Source organism: Teleopsis dalmanni, chromosome 1, assembly GCF_002237135.1.
Source record: "Teleopsis dalmanni isolate 2A chromosome 1, ASM223713v2, whole genome shotgun sequence".
Lineage (NCBI taxonomy): Eukaryota > Metazoa > Arthropoda > Insecta > Diptera > Diopsidae > Teleopsis > Teleopsis dalmanni.
Window position 1 is genome coordinate 225,583,489 of NC_051846.1, and position 18,096 is coordinate 225,601,584.

Sequence of the window (18,096 nt, forward strand, 5' to 3'; positions counted from 1 at the left end):
ATTAATATTTATAAATGTTAAGAATCTGAAATTAAAATAGAAAATTTAAAAAGTATCTAAAACGAAAAATCCACTATGAAAAGATCAAACAACTACTAGTTTTCTTCTCCTAAAAATCAATCTCTCTTAATAAAAGTTCTAAGATCTTTTCAAGAGTTGTTAATAAACTTTAGTTTCGAATAAAAGATATTTTTGTCTTGTACTTTTTTAAAATTTACTCAAGTTAAGATAAACAAATAGAAAAGGTTACTAAACAGTTGTCAACACTATAACTTTTGCATATATTATCTAAGCAGTTCTTAAAATTAATGACATCCATTCAAAATAAACTGGATTTTCATTTCTCTTGATTATCTCAACCTGTACTAGTAACAAATAACAAAAATTGAACATAAACAAATAACAAATCGTGACTTATCAGTAGCAATATTTCTGAGGTTTGAATTACTTCACGTCTATTAGATTTTTTAAAGAAAAAATAATGTGGAAGATTTTATGGGTTATTCCAGTTTTACATATTTTAATACATACTAATTGTAAGTTTAATATATTTATTTACACAAGTAATTCTGCGTTTCCTAATAAAAGTTTTAAACTTAAAGCTGGCGTTTTTTCTACGTCAATTTGTAAAGATCCAAGTGCCATAATTTATCCAAGAAATGATTCTTATGATGATTGTTACATTAACGAAGTACAGCAGATCAAAGGTAAATGTAAAATTCTGAATGATTGTCCTTCAGCACTATATCGTTTGAGAAATGAAAGAATATCACCTAAAACTTGTTACTTTAACAAGTTCGTACCAATCGTCTGCTGTGAAATAGATTTCGAACCAAAAAGTCGTCCTAGTGAGCAGGGTAAGATATACAACAATTAAATATTAATGTTTTAAAAAAGTTATAATGTTTAAAAATTACCTATCATTTTATAGCATATACCATCCATTCATATTGATTGATATGTTTATTGATTAAAGTTATATGAGATTAATTTTAAAAATTACAAACACATTGACAGCACAGATTACTGAATGATGTAAATATGTAAATGAACTCTTACAAAAAAAAAATTTACTGCAAAGGGTGTAGAAAATTCTCGGAATTTAAAAAACAATTTTTAGCTTATTAACAGCCGTTATGTGTTAATATATGTAGTGTAGTAATGTAGTGCTTCCATTCATTTCGGGGCGCTTAAGTTCTTCAGGCTACATTCCTAATTACCGTGGAAGATTTAAAGACTGCATATGATTTTTCCGATTGCATACACTTACTAATTTGTTTTTTTTTTTTATTGATGGAAATGGTATCTGAGAGTGTTTTAAGTACTTACAGTTCAAGACGATATGTTTTCAATACAATATAATTTAAGAGATGCATGATAAGCAGAGATAAGTTTAGATTTCTGTTGCGATCGCTTAAACATCATAACGTGTAGCTCTTTCTCAAAAAGGTGACTGCTCCACTAATGAGCTAAGTTTGTATCAAAATTTCTTGTTGATCAACTTGCACTTAAACTTTACTATTAGGACTCAACTAATCCCTATGACAATAAACTCACGAAATCATCGCTTATTATTTAAATATTAAATGGCAACTTAACCATGTTTCTATTAAGATCAAATTATCTACTAATCACTGTTGTCAATGTGTTCATTATTTTTCAATTTAATTTAATATTTAACAGTACTTCTAGCAGAATTATATTTACATTTAAACTTAAATTTAATTGTTTAACTTATGGCAATCGGTAACTTCTTGCATATAGTTATTGAATGGAACTATATATAATGCTACTAGAACAGAATGAAGTTAGACAAAACGAAATGAAACTGTAGTAATTTCCCATTTTAAATTAAGGTTTAATTGAATTATTAGATTAAATAGTCAAGAGATTTTAAAGAAATTATTGTTGCATGTTGCATGTTAACCAAGTAGGCATGTAAGCTCTCTATCAATGGATCATAAATGTAAGCTCTCTATCAATGGATCATAAATATCTTAATAAATTAATTATTCTTTTTTCTTATTTAATTATAAGGATATCAATAAACATAATTTTATTGAGTATATATTTATAGAATGTACAAAATCTGCTGAAGACAATCCGCAAGACATAAGATATTTGATATATGGTGATCCTACCGAACCTGGTGAATTTCGTTATATGGTATAAATCTTTATTTGTACAAGTATGAAATTGCTCACAGCAGATTTAGTCAAAAATATTTGTTTTTTAGGTTGCTTTGGGTTGGTCATCGATAACTGAAAGCCCAATTATCTATCGATGTGGAGGAGCTTTGATAACAAAGAGATTCGTCTTAACAGCAGCACATTGCACTGATTTTGAAGGGTGAGTCATAAATAATTTATAATAAAATACATAAATTGCATTTTTTTTAATAATTAATAATTTAATTTTTTTAAAATAATTTTAACAATCACATTTTTTTAATTAAAAATATACATACGAACGTAGCTAAGACGATTAGGGCTTGAATGGCCCTAAAAATAATGAAATTATTTGAAAACCTTCTAAAGTAAATTTCTAGCTACGGATCTTACTACATCATTTTTGCAAAATACTAGTTATATTTTATTTAAAAATATTTTCAGTGCTTCTCCTACATTTGTTCGAGTTGGAGGAAGTAACTTAACTGACACCAACGGTTCCGACATAAAAATAAAAAAAATTATAGTCCATCCCACTTTCGATTACGTATCGTCTTATAATGATATTGCGCTAATAGAATTGCAAGAAGAATCGAAGTATGTTCAAGTTAAAACTATATCTATCATTATTCTACACATATAAATAATGCACACGAAATAAACATTTTATATCTAACAAATGACGTACATAGTACTTACAAGCATGAGATACATATTTATATTGTATATTTATATACTTTATAAATAAATATATCATACTAAAATATCATACACATATCATTCATTTTAAATATAATATTTATAAATATTGAACATCAATTTTATTTAGCAAAAGTATTGTTTGTTTATGGAGTAAACCTGAAGTACCCAATATTAACGTTATTGCGATTGGATATGGGCACACTAAATTCGGTAGGTCTTTAATTTAAGAAGATAATTATGTTGCTAAGTGTTTCTTTAGGAGGAGAAGGTTCTGATCAACTTTTAAAGGCTGATTTGAATATATGTAGTCAGTAACAAAATTTGTGGAACGCATTATACACCGGATTCTGAATATGTGCAACAAGGTATTCTAGGTACACAAATTTGTGCTGGAGATCCTGAACATTTAAGAGATACTTGCCAGGTATGTTAAATATATAATTAATAACTATTGGAAACAACATTCTAGTGAATAACTTTAATTATCATTTTAGGGTGATTCTGGTGGACCAATAATAATAAAATATAACACACAAGATTACATTGTTGGAATCACATCGTTTGGACAGGGATGTGCTGGTCAACCACCTAGTGTATACACAAGAATATCAGCCTATATTGATTGGATAGAAAATATTGTGTGGCCTATTAGGCAATAATTAAAAAAATATAAAGTTACTTTAATTATAAAAATTTATCGCTTGCAAAATTTAATTATTATGAATCGAATTTAACTGAGGTTTAAAAAATAAATATGTTGACAATATGGTAAAACTAAAATTATAAAGAATATTTCTTTTATCCTATAAGCTTCTATTCAATAAAAATGTGTTTTTAATCACGTTTTATCCATAAAAGGAAATTTTTCCTTTTACAGAAATTCTTCAGATATATTATAACAAGTAATAATAGGATCAAAATTGTATGTCACCGATTATAATCTCATAGTTAACGTATAGAAAAGTTTGGGTGGGAAACAATTTCTTACCAATATATTATATAATACCTTTACAATGTGTTATAATTGAACTGATATACTATCCAGTTACTTTACTTTTATATACCATAATAGGTTGAATGCGGTGACAATGCAAACCTTTATATTTCTTATACTCTTATACTCACAATGTGTCTGTTTCTTTATCATGATGTGGAGTTATAATCATAAGACCCAAAAGGTTATATTTTCTTTTGAAACAATTTAAAAATAACTGACTTTTTTATTGTACATTTTTATTTACTTGGTTTTGTAAACAGTTGGCAACACTACAACTCTTTTTTATGTTGCATTAGTCAATCTCAACTTGATAAGAAGTTCCATTTAAAATCCAGTTTGTTCATATAAACTTGATATACAAAAATTCAACATACATTAAAATCAAAATCATCTAGCTTCATTACTTGACAGTTGTTGCAGAAACGAGATTCAAGATACTTCATATTCTTTGAAAAATTTAAAAACAAAAATTATGTGGAAGATTTTATGGATGGTTTTATTTTTATACATTCTAACGTGTACGTATCTTAAGTTATATATACTTATTTAAATCGAAATTTTTATACTTTATAATTGTTGACCTGAAACTAAAAATAGCGGCTTCTCCGGCTTTTATTCCTAAATCTCAAACTGGTATAATTTATCCAAAGAATGATTCTTATGATGATTGCTATTTGGATGAAGAACAACATATCAAAGGCAAATGCAAAAATCTGACTGATTGTCCTTCAGCACTATATGATAAAAGACAACCACCTAAAACTTGTTACTTCAACAAGTATGAACAGATTGTCTGCTGCGAAATAGGTTCCGGCGGGCTCAACTTTTATATACCAATAGAAACAAAGAGACGTCCTAGTGAACTGGGTGAGTTTTGTTTTCATTATAAAGTAATGTTTAAAAGTAATAACTAAAATTTAATTATTAAATATAATTTTAATAAATTCGTTGTAGCGAAGACAATATACTCGATTTCATTAACAAAAGATTATATTCATAATAACTTGTTTAATTAAATTTGATCAGCTGAAAAGTTTTCAAGAAACATATAGTTCATATAGTTATTATATATCAATATATTATATATTTTCAGAATGTGTGTTAGAACTTAATTTCTCTTCAATACCGCCATTGCAAACAAGCTCTCATCAACTAAATATAGATGATTTAATATCAGTAGTACATGGTAAACCCACCGAATTGAATGAATTTCCATACATGGTATATTAGTTTATATCAAAACCCCATTTTTGAAGAATAATAAGTTTGATATTTTTGTTTTAGGCTGCTTTGGGCTGGTCATCGAACTTTGATAGTTCAATAATTTATCGATGTGGAGGAGCTCTAATAACGAAGAGATTCGTTTTAACAGCTGCACATTGTACAGATTTTGCCGGGTAAACTTAAATTATTGGCAATGAAACTAAAAAGTTTTCAAACATACCTATTTATAACATAATACCTTTTTCAGCTCATATCCAAAATACGTTCGAATTGGAGGAATGAATCTAACCGATATCTCTGGTTCGAATATTAATATAAAAAGAATTATTGTACACCCCGCATATAAATATATAGTATATCATAATGATATTGCACTTATAGAACTTGAAGAGGAATCAAAGTAAGTTAGTTATTATTTAAATAATTTCTTTATATTTATATAAATCACTCATTATAATGTATAAAAATAATATGTACAATTAATTAATTTCCATATATATAAGTGGATGACATTATTACCTATATTTATGTTTATGACTTCAGCTTATATATTGTAATAATAATAGATATACACAATAACATAATTTTAGCATACACATGTAAGTTCAAAAATCATTCCTTTTTTAGTAAAAATATAGTTTGTTTATGGACTAAATATGAAGTACCTAATATTAACGTCATTGCCATTGGATATGGTCACACAATGTTTGGTTAGTTTTAAATTAAAATTATTTATATAATTTCTAATATTATTTTATTTTAATTTATTATTTTTTTCCTATACAAAATTAATTTAGGTGGGAAAGGTTCCGATCAACTTTTAAAAGCTAATTTAAACATAGTCAGTAATAACATTTGCAGAAGATATTATACATCAGATTCCGAATATGAACAACAAGAAATTCTGAATACTCAAATTTGTGCTGGAGATCCTGAACATTTAAGAGATACTTGCCAGGTATGTTTATTCTGAAAGTAGTTTTAGTAGGTAACAGTATATTTTATTTGTCTTATAGGGTGATTCTGGTGGACCAATAATCATGAAATATAATAATCATGATTATATTGTTGGAATTACATCCTTTGGGCAGGGATGTGCTGGTCAACCACCTAGTGTATATACAAGGATATCAGCTTACATTGATTGGATAGAAGATACAGTGTTGTCTACAACAAAATAAAGACTGTATTAATAATATTTTAACATATTTGAACCTCATATTATATGTATAAAATGAAGAGGTGTTTTTTATATAATGAAGAGAACTTTAGATACCATATAAATTATATATATAATTTATATATATAATATATATAATATATATAATTATATATATAACACATATAGAGTATATGTATATATTTCATTAGCATATTACTTTCGATCTATATTTATTAATATGAATCGGCGATGCTTTTCTCGCGTCGTTTTTAAGGTAACGAGTATATCTTAAGGAATGAATTTTTTGTGAATCTAGGCAGATAAAGTGGATTAATAGATTATGTTTATTTAAAAAATCATAATGGTTATTTTTATAAATATACATGCTATACAGTATAGTTAAAAAACATTTTGTAATTAGTAAATAATTTGTAATATATGTGTATATAAAAGTACTTATAATGTATGGAAAGCAATTAAGCATTTGCAAAAGTTAAAAATGATATCTAGATTGAAAATAAATCAGTGAAGAATGTTTGCAATTTAAATAAGTGACATATATTATGATGATTACATGTTCTGAAAGTAATTCCCCCAGCTATAAAATAAAAAATCACACATAAAATTAATTTTTTTTTAAGTTTAAACTTTAATTAACATAATTTGTAAATAAATGTGTCAACAATGTGCTAAGAATAAATTTATGGGAAATATATTTTTCTCTTAAAAATATATCTCTCTTTCCAAAAAATCTCATTTAAGTCTTGTCAATTAATCCCAAATTAGCAGATATTTTATTCAACAAGCCTTGTTATATATTTTTTAAAGATATTTTAAATAAAGTAAATTAAATGATTTTTATTTGATTATATCCTTGAAATATCTAAATTTAATACTAAATAACAAAAAAATAACAGAATTTTGTTCTCAAGAACGAATATATAATAAAATCTCATAATTATACTAGTGCATTACCGAGTAACTTATTTTAGCTATAAAATAATTAGTTGCTTAGCTATTTTTTGATAAATTCAAATGAAAATTACATACATTTATACTAATATATAATACAATCATATAAAAAATATACAATATAGTTTCCGGCGCCAGTTGGTGATGACTAGAAATTATATGAAATAAATAGGCGTAGAGGTAGGGAGGTAGCGCATGGACAATGACTTCCCTAAAGTGCGCACAAAATATAATTTAAAAAAATCATAGAGAGAGTTGCACTCACACTTAATTATCTCAGGAAATCAATTTAACAGTCTCCATTGACAGATCATTTAGCATAGAAATATAGTGAGTGAATTGGAATAACTAAGTCGCTTGTAATATAGTGATTTAGTTTAGTAGGTCGAATTTGGTTGGAGTAGCAAATTTGTATATCCAAAGCTTACTTAAGCGCAAACAATTGCCTGCTGTGATACCACCTATATTATCAAAGATAGGAAAAATAGTTGTCCTTTTGAGAAGACTCAAATCAATTAAACCTAACAAATCTATGACCGCGGCTATGTCCCTAATTTTAAACAACGACAATTCTGTTCGGTGGATATGAACAGTCTCCCAAATATATGGCATTTTCTCCCAGACAATGATTGGCATTGACATATACAATTGATAACAGATTCCTCATCCGCAGTGTCACATTACCGACAGAAATCGTAATTCCTAGTTGGTTTCGCTTTATTTAAATTAGCCAACTAATATGGATTTTGTCGAAACAGAAGAGTTTTGTGATTTGACAAAAATCTACCTTTATCTATCTAGGCTTTAGTTGTCCGTTCAAAATATTAATATTTAATTGCCAATTTAGTAGTTACAAGAGGAGTATCAATATCAAGAGGAGTACTGATATATTGATATATTGATATGTTAAAGAACTTTTTTAAATTTTAATTTTATTACTAACCCATAAGAATATACCAAATATCTTAATAAATATAAATTTAAAAAAAATCTACTTCGAGATCCCATAATATTTACGTAGATCCACGTTTCTGAACAGTATTTTTTATATTCAAACAGATTTTAAAAAATCAAACTATATTAATATTTAAAATATAATTTAAAAGTAACTGAAACTCAGAGCATATTTGCATTGAATTGGTTTACCTAAGTGATTTCTAAAATCGTTGGCAACACTACCTGACAATGCCTCAAAACAATCTTAAACATGGCAATGAAAGCCGTTTGAAATCAAGTTCCCTCATCTCAACTTGTAAATATAAAAACTTAACATAAACAAATATTTAAGAGCATTGAGCATACAAAGTGAAAATTTTGTGAGAAATTGTTGATTTTATAAATTCATGGCTTGACAGTAGCAATCAGTACGAGCTTAAAGATACTTCAGGCTAATTGGACGACTTATCGAAAAGAATGTGGGAATTATTGTGGAAGATTTTTATTTTCTATATTCTTATTTGCAGAAATTGTAAGTTCTGTATACTTACTTAAATGAAATATCTTTAAGATTGTGAAACTTACTAAAAAAATTCCTATAGCGGCAACTTATTATGACAACTCACAAAACGGCCGTATTATTTATCCAAACAAAGAATTTTTTGATGATTGTTATATGGATGAAAAACAACAGATTAAGGGAAAATGTAAAAATCTGCGTGACTGTCCCTCAGCTCTGAGTCGTTGGAAAAATGAAAATATACGTCCTAAGACTTGCTACTTCAATAAGTTCGAGCAAATCGTTTGCTGTGAATTAGCTTTCGGTGCAGAGGGCTGCTATTTATCACCGGCAATAGCCAGACGTCGCAGTGAGTTGGGTAAGCTATCACAATTAAATTATTAAATAATGGTTTTAATTAAAAAAGAATTAAAAAAAAAAATATTTAATTAAATAAATATAATTTTATATGCTTTACAGCATGTATGCCAGAGCTTAATATTACGCCAGCGCCACAGTTGCATAAACTTATTCCTGAAGGAGATAATATAGTTCGAACGACTGTGGTACATGGTGATCCAACAGAACTAAATGAATTTCCTTATATGGTAAATTAATATACAATATAAAGAATAGATTGAATTATATACACTTAAAAAACACTGATGTACTAGTGCATTTCAGGTTGCATTGGGTTGGACATCCAACTTAGATAGTTCAATAATCTACCGTTGTGGTGGTGCTCTTATATCAAAGAAATTCGTTCTAACAGCAGCACATTGCACAGATTTGGGCGGGTAAGTCATAAAACCAGTTTTAATAATTAGAGCGATAATGAAAAATTATCGTTTTAATTGCGTATACATTTATATATACATATGTACTCGTATATACTATAAGATATTGAGTATATACCATATATATTGTGTAAAAAAAACTCTTGTGAATAAAGGTTTGTGGGTTTTCACACTACGCAAAAAGTTCTCTTTAAAAAAAATTAAATTATTTAAGTTTTATCATTAAATTCAATTATTAATTTTTAAACTTTTAATAAAATTTACTATTGTAATTATATTAAATAAATTACTATTGAAAATATTAAATAAATAACAAATATATTAATATTAAAATGTGAACTCGAAACTATTCAAAGTTAATATATATGCACATTAGAACAAATTATAATTAATGATTTAAACTTTTTTTGAATAATTGAATGTAATATATAATAAATGATCATTAAATCCCTTTTTGTGTTTTAACCTATTTAATAAATCAACTTATCAAGTAACTTAAGTCTGATCTAAATGAGCTAAAAATAAAAATAATTAATAAAAATAAGTGAAATAATCTATAATATAATTATGGTATAGGAAAATATATACACAATATAATTAATGTAAATAATTAAAGATACTGCAATTATTATTTTGTTATAATTCTAGTGTAACACCAAAATACGCTCGCATTGGAGGAATCAATCTTACTGACTCCAAGAATTCGGACATAAAAATTAAAAGAATTATAGTGCATCCTTCATACGACTATATATCATCTTATAATGATATTGCATTAATAGAGCTGGAACAAGAATCAAAGTAAGTTTAATATATACATGAACACAAGACTTATAATTAATACATTTTTTAACAAATATATATTTTAAGTAATGAGGTAGTTTGCTTATGGAGTAAATATGATCTACCAAATAAAAATGTTACAGCAATTGGTTATGGACACACAAAATTCGGTGAGATTAATTATTAACTATTAATTATAGTGTATATAAATTCAATAAAAATATTTGATATTAACTTATATAGGCGGAGAAGCTTCTCAACAGCTGCTAAAGGCCAATTTGAATATAGTTCACAATAATCTTTGTAGAACACATTATATTCATGATAACGATCAACTTCAATATGGCATTATCAATACACAGATTTGTGCTGGAGATCCAGAAGAACTACGAGACACTTGTCAGGTATTTTATAAGTTGTGAGAAATTTAAATATAATAAAATATTGGCTAAATTAATGCCATTATGTTAGGGTGACTCTGGTGGTCCAGTAATCATGAAAATTGGTGAAGACATTATACATGACTTTATTGTTGGTATAACATCATTTGGACAAGGCTGTGCTGGCAAACCACCCAGCGTAAATACAAGAATATCAGCTTACATCGATTGGATAGAGAACATTGTATGGCCTCTGTCATTATAAACATATTAATATAAAATATGGGTATATGTAGATACGTAGTATTGTGGATTCTAACGAATACCAGCTATATATAGCACACTTTAAATATAAATGTTTTATATATCAAAGTTATTTATATTTTTAAAATATAAAACATAGCAACTAATTAAAGGATATAGACTGTAGAATAAATTTTACATATTTTTTGAAAAATGAATTTGTATAAATTTGGTTAAATAATATTATATAATTTGCTTTTAGTTAATTTATTAGAAAATCCTAACCGGACAGAATTTTTTATTTTTTTTTGTTTTCTTTCTTGACACAGGTTTTGATAATATTTATATATTTCTTTGTGATCACCCTTCCCCAAGTAATTATCGATTAACCTTCTTCTCTCTTTCTGGAGGATTCTATTCCAGAATCGCGTGCAAAATTTTATTTAGAGGCTTGTGGAAAGTGCGATTCAGTCAGATGTTTGATTACTTATTTGTCTAGCCTATGCATTCATTACTGACAATATGTATACAAAATGTATACCAATATTCTTAATATCTATCACAAAAAACCGTCGATTAAAATTTGTTTTTTATATACAATTAAGTCTATTATAAACCACTTCTCTGCGCTATATAATAAAACGGTTTCAACAAAAGTATTAAAAACTTCACTTTCGTTTTAGAATACGAATTCGTCACGAAACCAATTTTTGGCGTCCGCAGTAGTACCACCTTTTAATATATATCCGAGGTATTTCGCTTTATCTACTTTATTGCTATTAAAAAAAACTGGTTTTTGTGGTTGACAGTATTGGGCATTCTATCTACGGTTAACATTGATACCAATATTATTCATAATATAGTGGCAAGAACCAAGTATTGTTAAACTGCACATCGTCCCAGTAGAAATCGGATCAATCCGTCGATCCGAAATGTCTTCAAGACATGGATACATACATGAAGATCGATCGACCCAAATGTATGACGGTCTTCTAAGACATTTTTGAACAAATTAGCCAAAAGTATTCAAAGACATTTTGCGTACATGTCTCGAAGATCATGTCTGCATAACGAACTCATTCGATTGAAAGTTGTGCGCTCTTACCATTTAATTTTTTCACTCTTTTTTATTTCTTCTCTTTTTTTGCGCAGCAGAGGCACCTGGGGAGGCATGCTGCGTCAGGCAGAAACTCGGTAACGGGTTGTTATGGCTAAATAAGAAAATAGTAACTTAACGCTTTCCGCAGATCTCTTATTATTATTATTTGCAATATTTCCCGACTAACGGACAAAATTAGTTTTATTTATCTCAAAACTGTGATTCACTTCACTTCACTTATAAAATATCAACAATATTGGTGTATGATCTGCCAAGGTATGTTGATTGGCTGTTGATTTCGTTTATTGTTGATCTGCGCCAAGTAATTTTAGGCCTTCTTCTTCTTCTACTGCTTTGCGGGTTTTACGTAAGAGCTTGAAAACAGACTTCACTTGTTGGCTTTCGTAAGATGTGACCAATCCAGCCAAATTTTCTCCTGCGGATATTTATATTGATATCGTTTGTATTTGTTTTGTTCCACAATTGTTGGTTTGAAATTCGGTTTGGCCAAAACATACGTAATATTTTCCGAAGGAACTAGTTTACAAACGAACACACTTTGTTTTGAATGATCTCGGTTACGAGCCATGTTTCGCAAGCATATAGCAGTATGGATAAAACACATGCTTTGTGCCAATCGCCTTTCGTATTCTTGCACTCACGTCCTGCATACTGCGACCATCAATAGCTACTGCACTTCCCAAGTCTTGAAACTCATTTACTTGTTCCATGATTTAACCTTGAAGTTCGAATCGGTCACTGCATGTTGTATTAATTCGCATTCCTTTGGTTTTTTGTGCATTGATCTTGAGCCCAACTTTTGCAGCTTTTGCTTCCAGATTTTCAAGTTTTCGCTGCATATCGGTAAAACGATGTGCCAATTCTACTGGGTATGCTGATAACACATCAATGTGTTCTACTAGACACACTGTAACAATGTATGTGCATTGAATATATTAAACTCAATATACCTATATCCAAGCATATAGCAAGCACTTCCAAAGAATCTTAAGAAGCTATTTATAAATAAATAATCTCAAGCGATAAATAATTTTACAGTATATACGGCAACAGTGCATGCTTAACATTAAGTAAAAACCCAAAGACCTCAGATGCTAAGTTTTGAAATTGGTATATAAAAAAAATACTATTTTTTTTTTCATTAAATTGTTTCAGCTCTTCTTATAAATGTAAGAACATAATTGTTTCATCTTAGCATCGTCTTGGCAGTTGCAATCGATCGAGCTTAGAGTCAGCACTTAATCGGTGAAAAATTTTAGAATTGAAATGTTGAAATTTATATGTAAATTTTTATTTATGTTGTGTTTTATATTTGGAAGGTGTAAGTTAAAGATTCCGGTATTTTATGCAATTATTTTAAAAATATATATTTTTGCAGCTGCTTCTTCCAAAATACGACCTTCTCAACTTGGTAATACTAGTGTTGATATAATTTAATAAACATAACAATAAATTAAAATCGATTTTTCACCAGAATGTTTAGCTTCACATCCAGAAAGATCTAATCACCATATTATTCGCAGAACCGTCGTAGGAAATGGGCCTGGTTTACCAACACAAGCAAACGAATTTCCTTATATGGTAAATTTTTGAACGAATAATGAATATAAAATTTATATGCAATATACATATATATAATTTTATAATATGTCGTAGGCGGCTTTAGGTTATAGAAAAAGTGGTTCTGAATCTGCAACCTATTATTGTGGCGGAACTCTTATATCACAGAGATTTGTTTTAACATCAGCCGTCTGTGCGGACGATGGTGATACGTAAGTTTAAACAACTTGAGCAGAATAACATATGGACATTAATAAGTGTTTTAAAATAGTCTCGTTGAATAGTTCAATAATTATATTGATTGATTGTTTTTGTTATTATAATTAATTAATAATATATTCAAATCAGTTTCATTGATATTCATCAAGTAAATTTGAATAAAACTTATCTTGAGTGTAACCAGTGCAAAGAGAATGTCACTATATATATATTCACTACTTTCACTTTAACATTATATAGTATATTGTGTCATTAAAAGTTCTATATTGTAAATTAGTTTGGATTTAAATGTGCAAAACAAATCTATTTTCAGTTTATACTCTAACACTTTTGTTATTGATAACAACTATTCCCAAAGCACACTTAAACTGCAGTGGCTAGAAATGTTGAATGTTACGCTACAGTTGGTAATTACTGTACAAGTATTCCATACAATTGAACTACAGTGAGAGTGCCAACTACTGTAGTAAGAAATTATACTTAAATCATGGATTGGGCGTAATTAAGAACAAATTTATACATATTTTACTTTCTCCTTTAATTTTTTTTTTTGCTTAAATCGGGACGTGACATCCATCTACTAAAAATACTACTATTAAAATACTAAGTGAAGAGATGTTTCTCTTCTATAATTGAAATAAACCAATCACAGTTGTTAATAAGTTTACGTAGTTTATATTAGTTTTAAGTTCCAATTAAGAATGGAAACATTATATATATTTAATTTTATAATAAAAATAAATTTTGAGAATATTTCAGACAACCAGAATTCGTTCGATTGGGTGGAGGTAACTTGAAGGATAAAAATATAAGAGATATAAAAATTAAAAGGATATTTACTCACCCTTACGTTAATTTAAGCTACAATGATATAGCGTTATTAGAATTGGAGAAAGATTCTGAGTAGGTTCCACTTTTCAATTTAATACATTTTCATTTTGAAACCTTGTAACCTTATAGTAAAACTGTTGCTTGTCTATGGGATAAACATGATCTACCTAATACAAATGTTACTGCCATTGGTTATGGACGACCAATATTTGGTAAGATATATAACATATATATATAAGATATACTGCCATATGCTACTACGAAAATTTATATGTTATTTGACTTAAAATCATTATTATTTGACATATTATGTTATTTTTATGTTATTATTTGGTTTTAGAGCCTCAAATTTCTGAAAATGTATCAAAAGCAAAGTTAAAGGAAATAAATAACAAAAAATGTGGAACGTATTATAAATCGGATGACAATTTACCAAATGGTGTAATTAATACTCAGATTTGTTTTGAAGATCCAGTAACATTACACGATACTTGTCTTGTATGTTAGAAATTTAAATATGACATATATATCTTTTATTTATATTAATCATAATTTCAGGGTGACAGCGGTGGACCAGTAATAATGGAACTAACTACAGATAAATTAATTGATTATGTTGTTGGTATTACATCATATGGACTAGGTTGTTATGGTGGACCTAGCATATACACAAGAGTATCAGCTTACATTGATTGGATCGAGGGTATTGTATGGCCTTTGAAAGCTAATTGAAATTCCAAGGGACATTAATTAATATATATCTATGAAATTTTAAATAAATATAAATAATAGAATTATAACTGTTAAGTAAAAATTGTAGAAAATATTTAATTTTATTTAAAATAGTTAAATCCTGTATTCTACAAACCACTAAGTAACTTTACGTAAAGCTACAGTAGTACATCCAGTGGGAATTAGGGAATAGATACCTCCTTAAGATAATATGCTTTAAAAATATTGCCAATAAAATATTTTCTAATATATCGCTAGAAAATAATTCTAGTATATATATTGGTTATCCCATATATACCAGTCGGTTTTGAATGTGTTCTATAGTATATCTAAAACTGTGTACTGCAAATAGTTGTCCAACTATTCAACTAAATGTCTGTAGTCACTTGCTCACAGATCCATTTAAAATTCTGCCTCATTATTTAAATAACATTTTATAATTTCGATACAATTTAGTTCAATATCATTTTTCACTGGAGTAGACAGAGATAAGTTAAAAGTTACATTTTATCTTGAGGTAAAAAAAGTGTTTCTTGTGGTTGAAAAGAAATAATGTTACCATATTTAGACTCTGTTTGAGAATAGCTTCGTTTTAACCCACGATTTAAATCTTTTTTCCAACACTACCATATCAGCTTTATTAGAATTGTAAAGAACCATTTCATGCAGTTCGATACCAAATGACTTATTTATCATAATGCTCAAAACGATAATTGGAGCAGAAGCATTGAGCCATACTGGCTCAATTGACGACAGCCAAAGATATAGTTATTGTTTAACTGAACACCTTTCCAAATTAGAAAAATATGAGTCTTTTGGTAAATGTACATAAAGCAAAATACTTTCTTTTTACAAATAAATTTCCAGATCAACTTAAAACGTTCCGACATCTGCATTTTTAACGTAAGGGTTAAGTAAGAAACGATCTGATGTCTCTCGGTACTACCAACTGGCGACAACAAACAACTGATCGAGATGACTGGTGAAGAATACTATTGGACGCGGACAAACACAAAATACTTACTTATGTAAAGTAATGCTATGGAAAATAAAGATTTTCTATAGCTGTCGGAATATCTATGAAAACTATAACAATATTATATTAAATAGAAAACTAGGGATGTGACTTCATAAGCACCAAGTACATCTTTTTATTTATTCAGATATTGTTAATATAAAATGGACTTAAATAGAATGTTGTTGTTGTACACGGGTTGAATAATAAAAGATACAATGTTGCTATTGTATATGGACAAATGCATTAGCTTAGAGGAGAGGTTGTTGGCTGGAATATGTGAGAAATAAACAGAGGAAGTGAGCCATATATATCAACGTATTTTGAATGGTATTGAAACTAAACGAGATCGGAGTGAGTGAATATTGACACCTCAATTTAATGGAATAGTAAATCGATAGGAGTTGATTTTAGGTACGATGAAACAGTTTAACAGATAAGCATCGTTATGAACAAAACGGAGGGATTAGATGTATAAATATTATACTCTGATTTGAGTTTAGCTATTAAAATTTTTGCTGCACATGACAGTTGTCTTCCATTTTAATAGATTCCAGACACACAGCCGATGAGAACTTTGTTGCAACGCAATAAATATAGTCTGCAAAAGGGTACCTTCTTCTCGAAATGAAGAAGTATAATAGTATGTATGTATGTTGATCATTTTAATTTACTTTTACTCTTTGGTAGCTGGGGGTACTACAGGGTCCCATCCATCTCATCGACTAATTTATATATTCCTTCTAAGCTTCATGATTATTCAGTGATTGATCTAAGATCTGCGTAGATCTCCCCGTGCGGAGAGTGATTACTTTAAGATTAGATAGTGCTAAGTAGGATAGCTTGTCAGTTTTAGCATATAACTTCAGGGCTCCGTCCCTTATGTATAATATTATAATATAATATTACGAGTACCTTTATTATAGTACTTATCGATGTATACATAATACAAAGTAGAAAAATTTTTAGAAACGGACTGCTGAAAATGTGTCCATGTATAGAGTTTATCTGAGATATATTTAGTGAAATTCTTCTTGAGACAGTTGAAAAAAAATATTCGTTTTGGACTAGTTTTTTGTATTACATTACGATTCAAGGACTAGTTACTATAGCAAAAAATATGTTGTTTAGAATGCCAGTGACAACAAAGTATAGGTTTTTCTTACTCTTTTCTCATTTAAATAAAAATTCAATATATTTTGGTTTTTAAGTTAATACCTAAAAACATTTAGGTGATTTTTCAAAAAGTTTTATTGATTTTTTTTTAGATTTTTAATCGAGTTTTTGTTAATTTTTTTTAATTTTTCAATTTACGTACATTATACACAATTTTTGTGTTTTTTTTTGTTTGTTAAATAAAAATTATATTAATTACATAATGTATAAGTTATAATAATAAACTTCACATTTTCAACGTGTTATTCTCTTTTTTACATTATTCAACTAGAATATAATAATAATTTGCGATACTTACATTAACTAATCTTGTGTGTTTGTATTTTTACTTTAATAATTTAATTTTTGGAGAATTTTGGGTACATTTAATAGATAAATTTATTTATTGCTAATCAAGAGGTAAAATATATATTTGTATGCATAAATCTATAAGTTTGAATGCATACTAAACTGTGGTAGCATTCAGCGCTATATTACGTATGTACTTTTTTGCTTGTTTTTTTTTTCTTCTTTAAATATAATTAATAAGAATTGGTAGATTCACAATGTTTACTTTTGCACTTACTCCAATATGATCTCT

The 18,096-nt window shown here is 28.0% G+C and overlaps 2 protein-coding genes and 1 pseudogene across 2 annotated transcripts; all 3 read left to right on the forward strand.

Annotated features, from left to right (window-relative positions):
* The first annotated feature begins 437 nt into the window (after positions 1–437).
* On the forward strand, positions 438–3,563 carry LOC119672431 (annotated as a pseudogene).
* A 901-nt stretch (positions 3,564–4,464) lies between these two features.
* Positions 4,465–15,387, forward strand: LOC119667541 (transmembrane protease serine 9-like; the record flags this gene model as incomplete). Its single annotated transcript, XM_038076843.1, is given in 23 exon segments — positions 4,465–4,734; positions 4,961–5,088; positions 5,152–5,264; positions 5,339–5,491; positions 5,719–5,801; positions 5,889–6,049; positions 6,108–6,253; positions 8,689–8,693; positions 8,764–9,039; positions 9,141–9,268; positions 9,345–9,457; positions 10,106–10,258; positions 10,328–10,410; positions 10,484–10,644; positions 10,712–10,819; positions 13,277–13,304; positions 13,362–13,394; positions 13,458–13,564; positions 13,640–13,755; positions 14,522–14,665; positions 14,723–14,805; positions 14,934–15,091; positions 15,152–15,387. Coding segments are annotated over 23 exon segments (2,924 nt in total), but the record flags the coding sequence as incomplete, so codon positions are not given.
* LOC119672432 (serine protease snake-like) lies at positions 8,607–10,948 on the forward strand. Its single transcript, XM_038083478.1, has 8 exons — positions 8,607–8,693; positions 8,764–9,039; positions 9,141–9,268; positions 9,345–9,457; positions 10,106–10,258; positions 10,328–10,410; positions 10,484–10,644; positions 10,712–10,948. Exons 1-8 carry the CDS (start codon positions 8,639–8,641, stop codon positions 10,883–10,885), a joined length of 1,143 nt encoding a protein of 380 aa, XP_037939406.1. The 5' UTR covers positions 8,607–8,638; the 3' UTR covers positions 10,886–10,948.
* Positions 15,388–18,096: the final 2,709 nt, after the last annotated feature.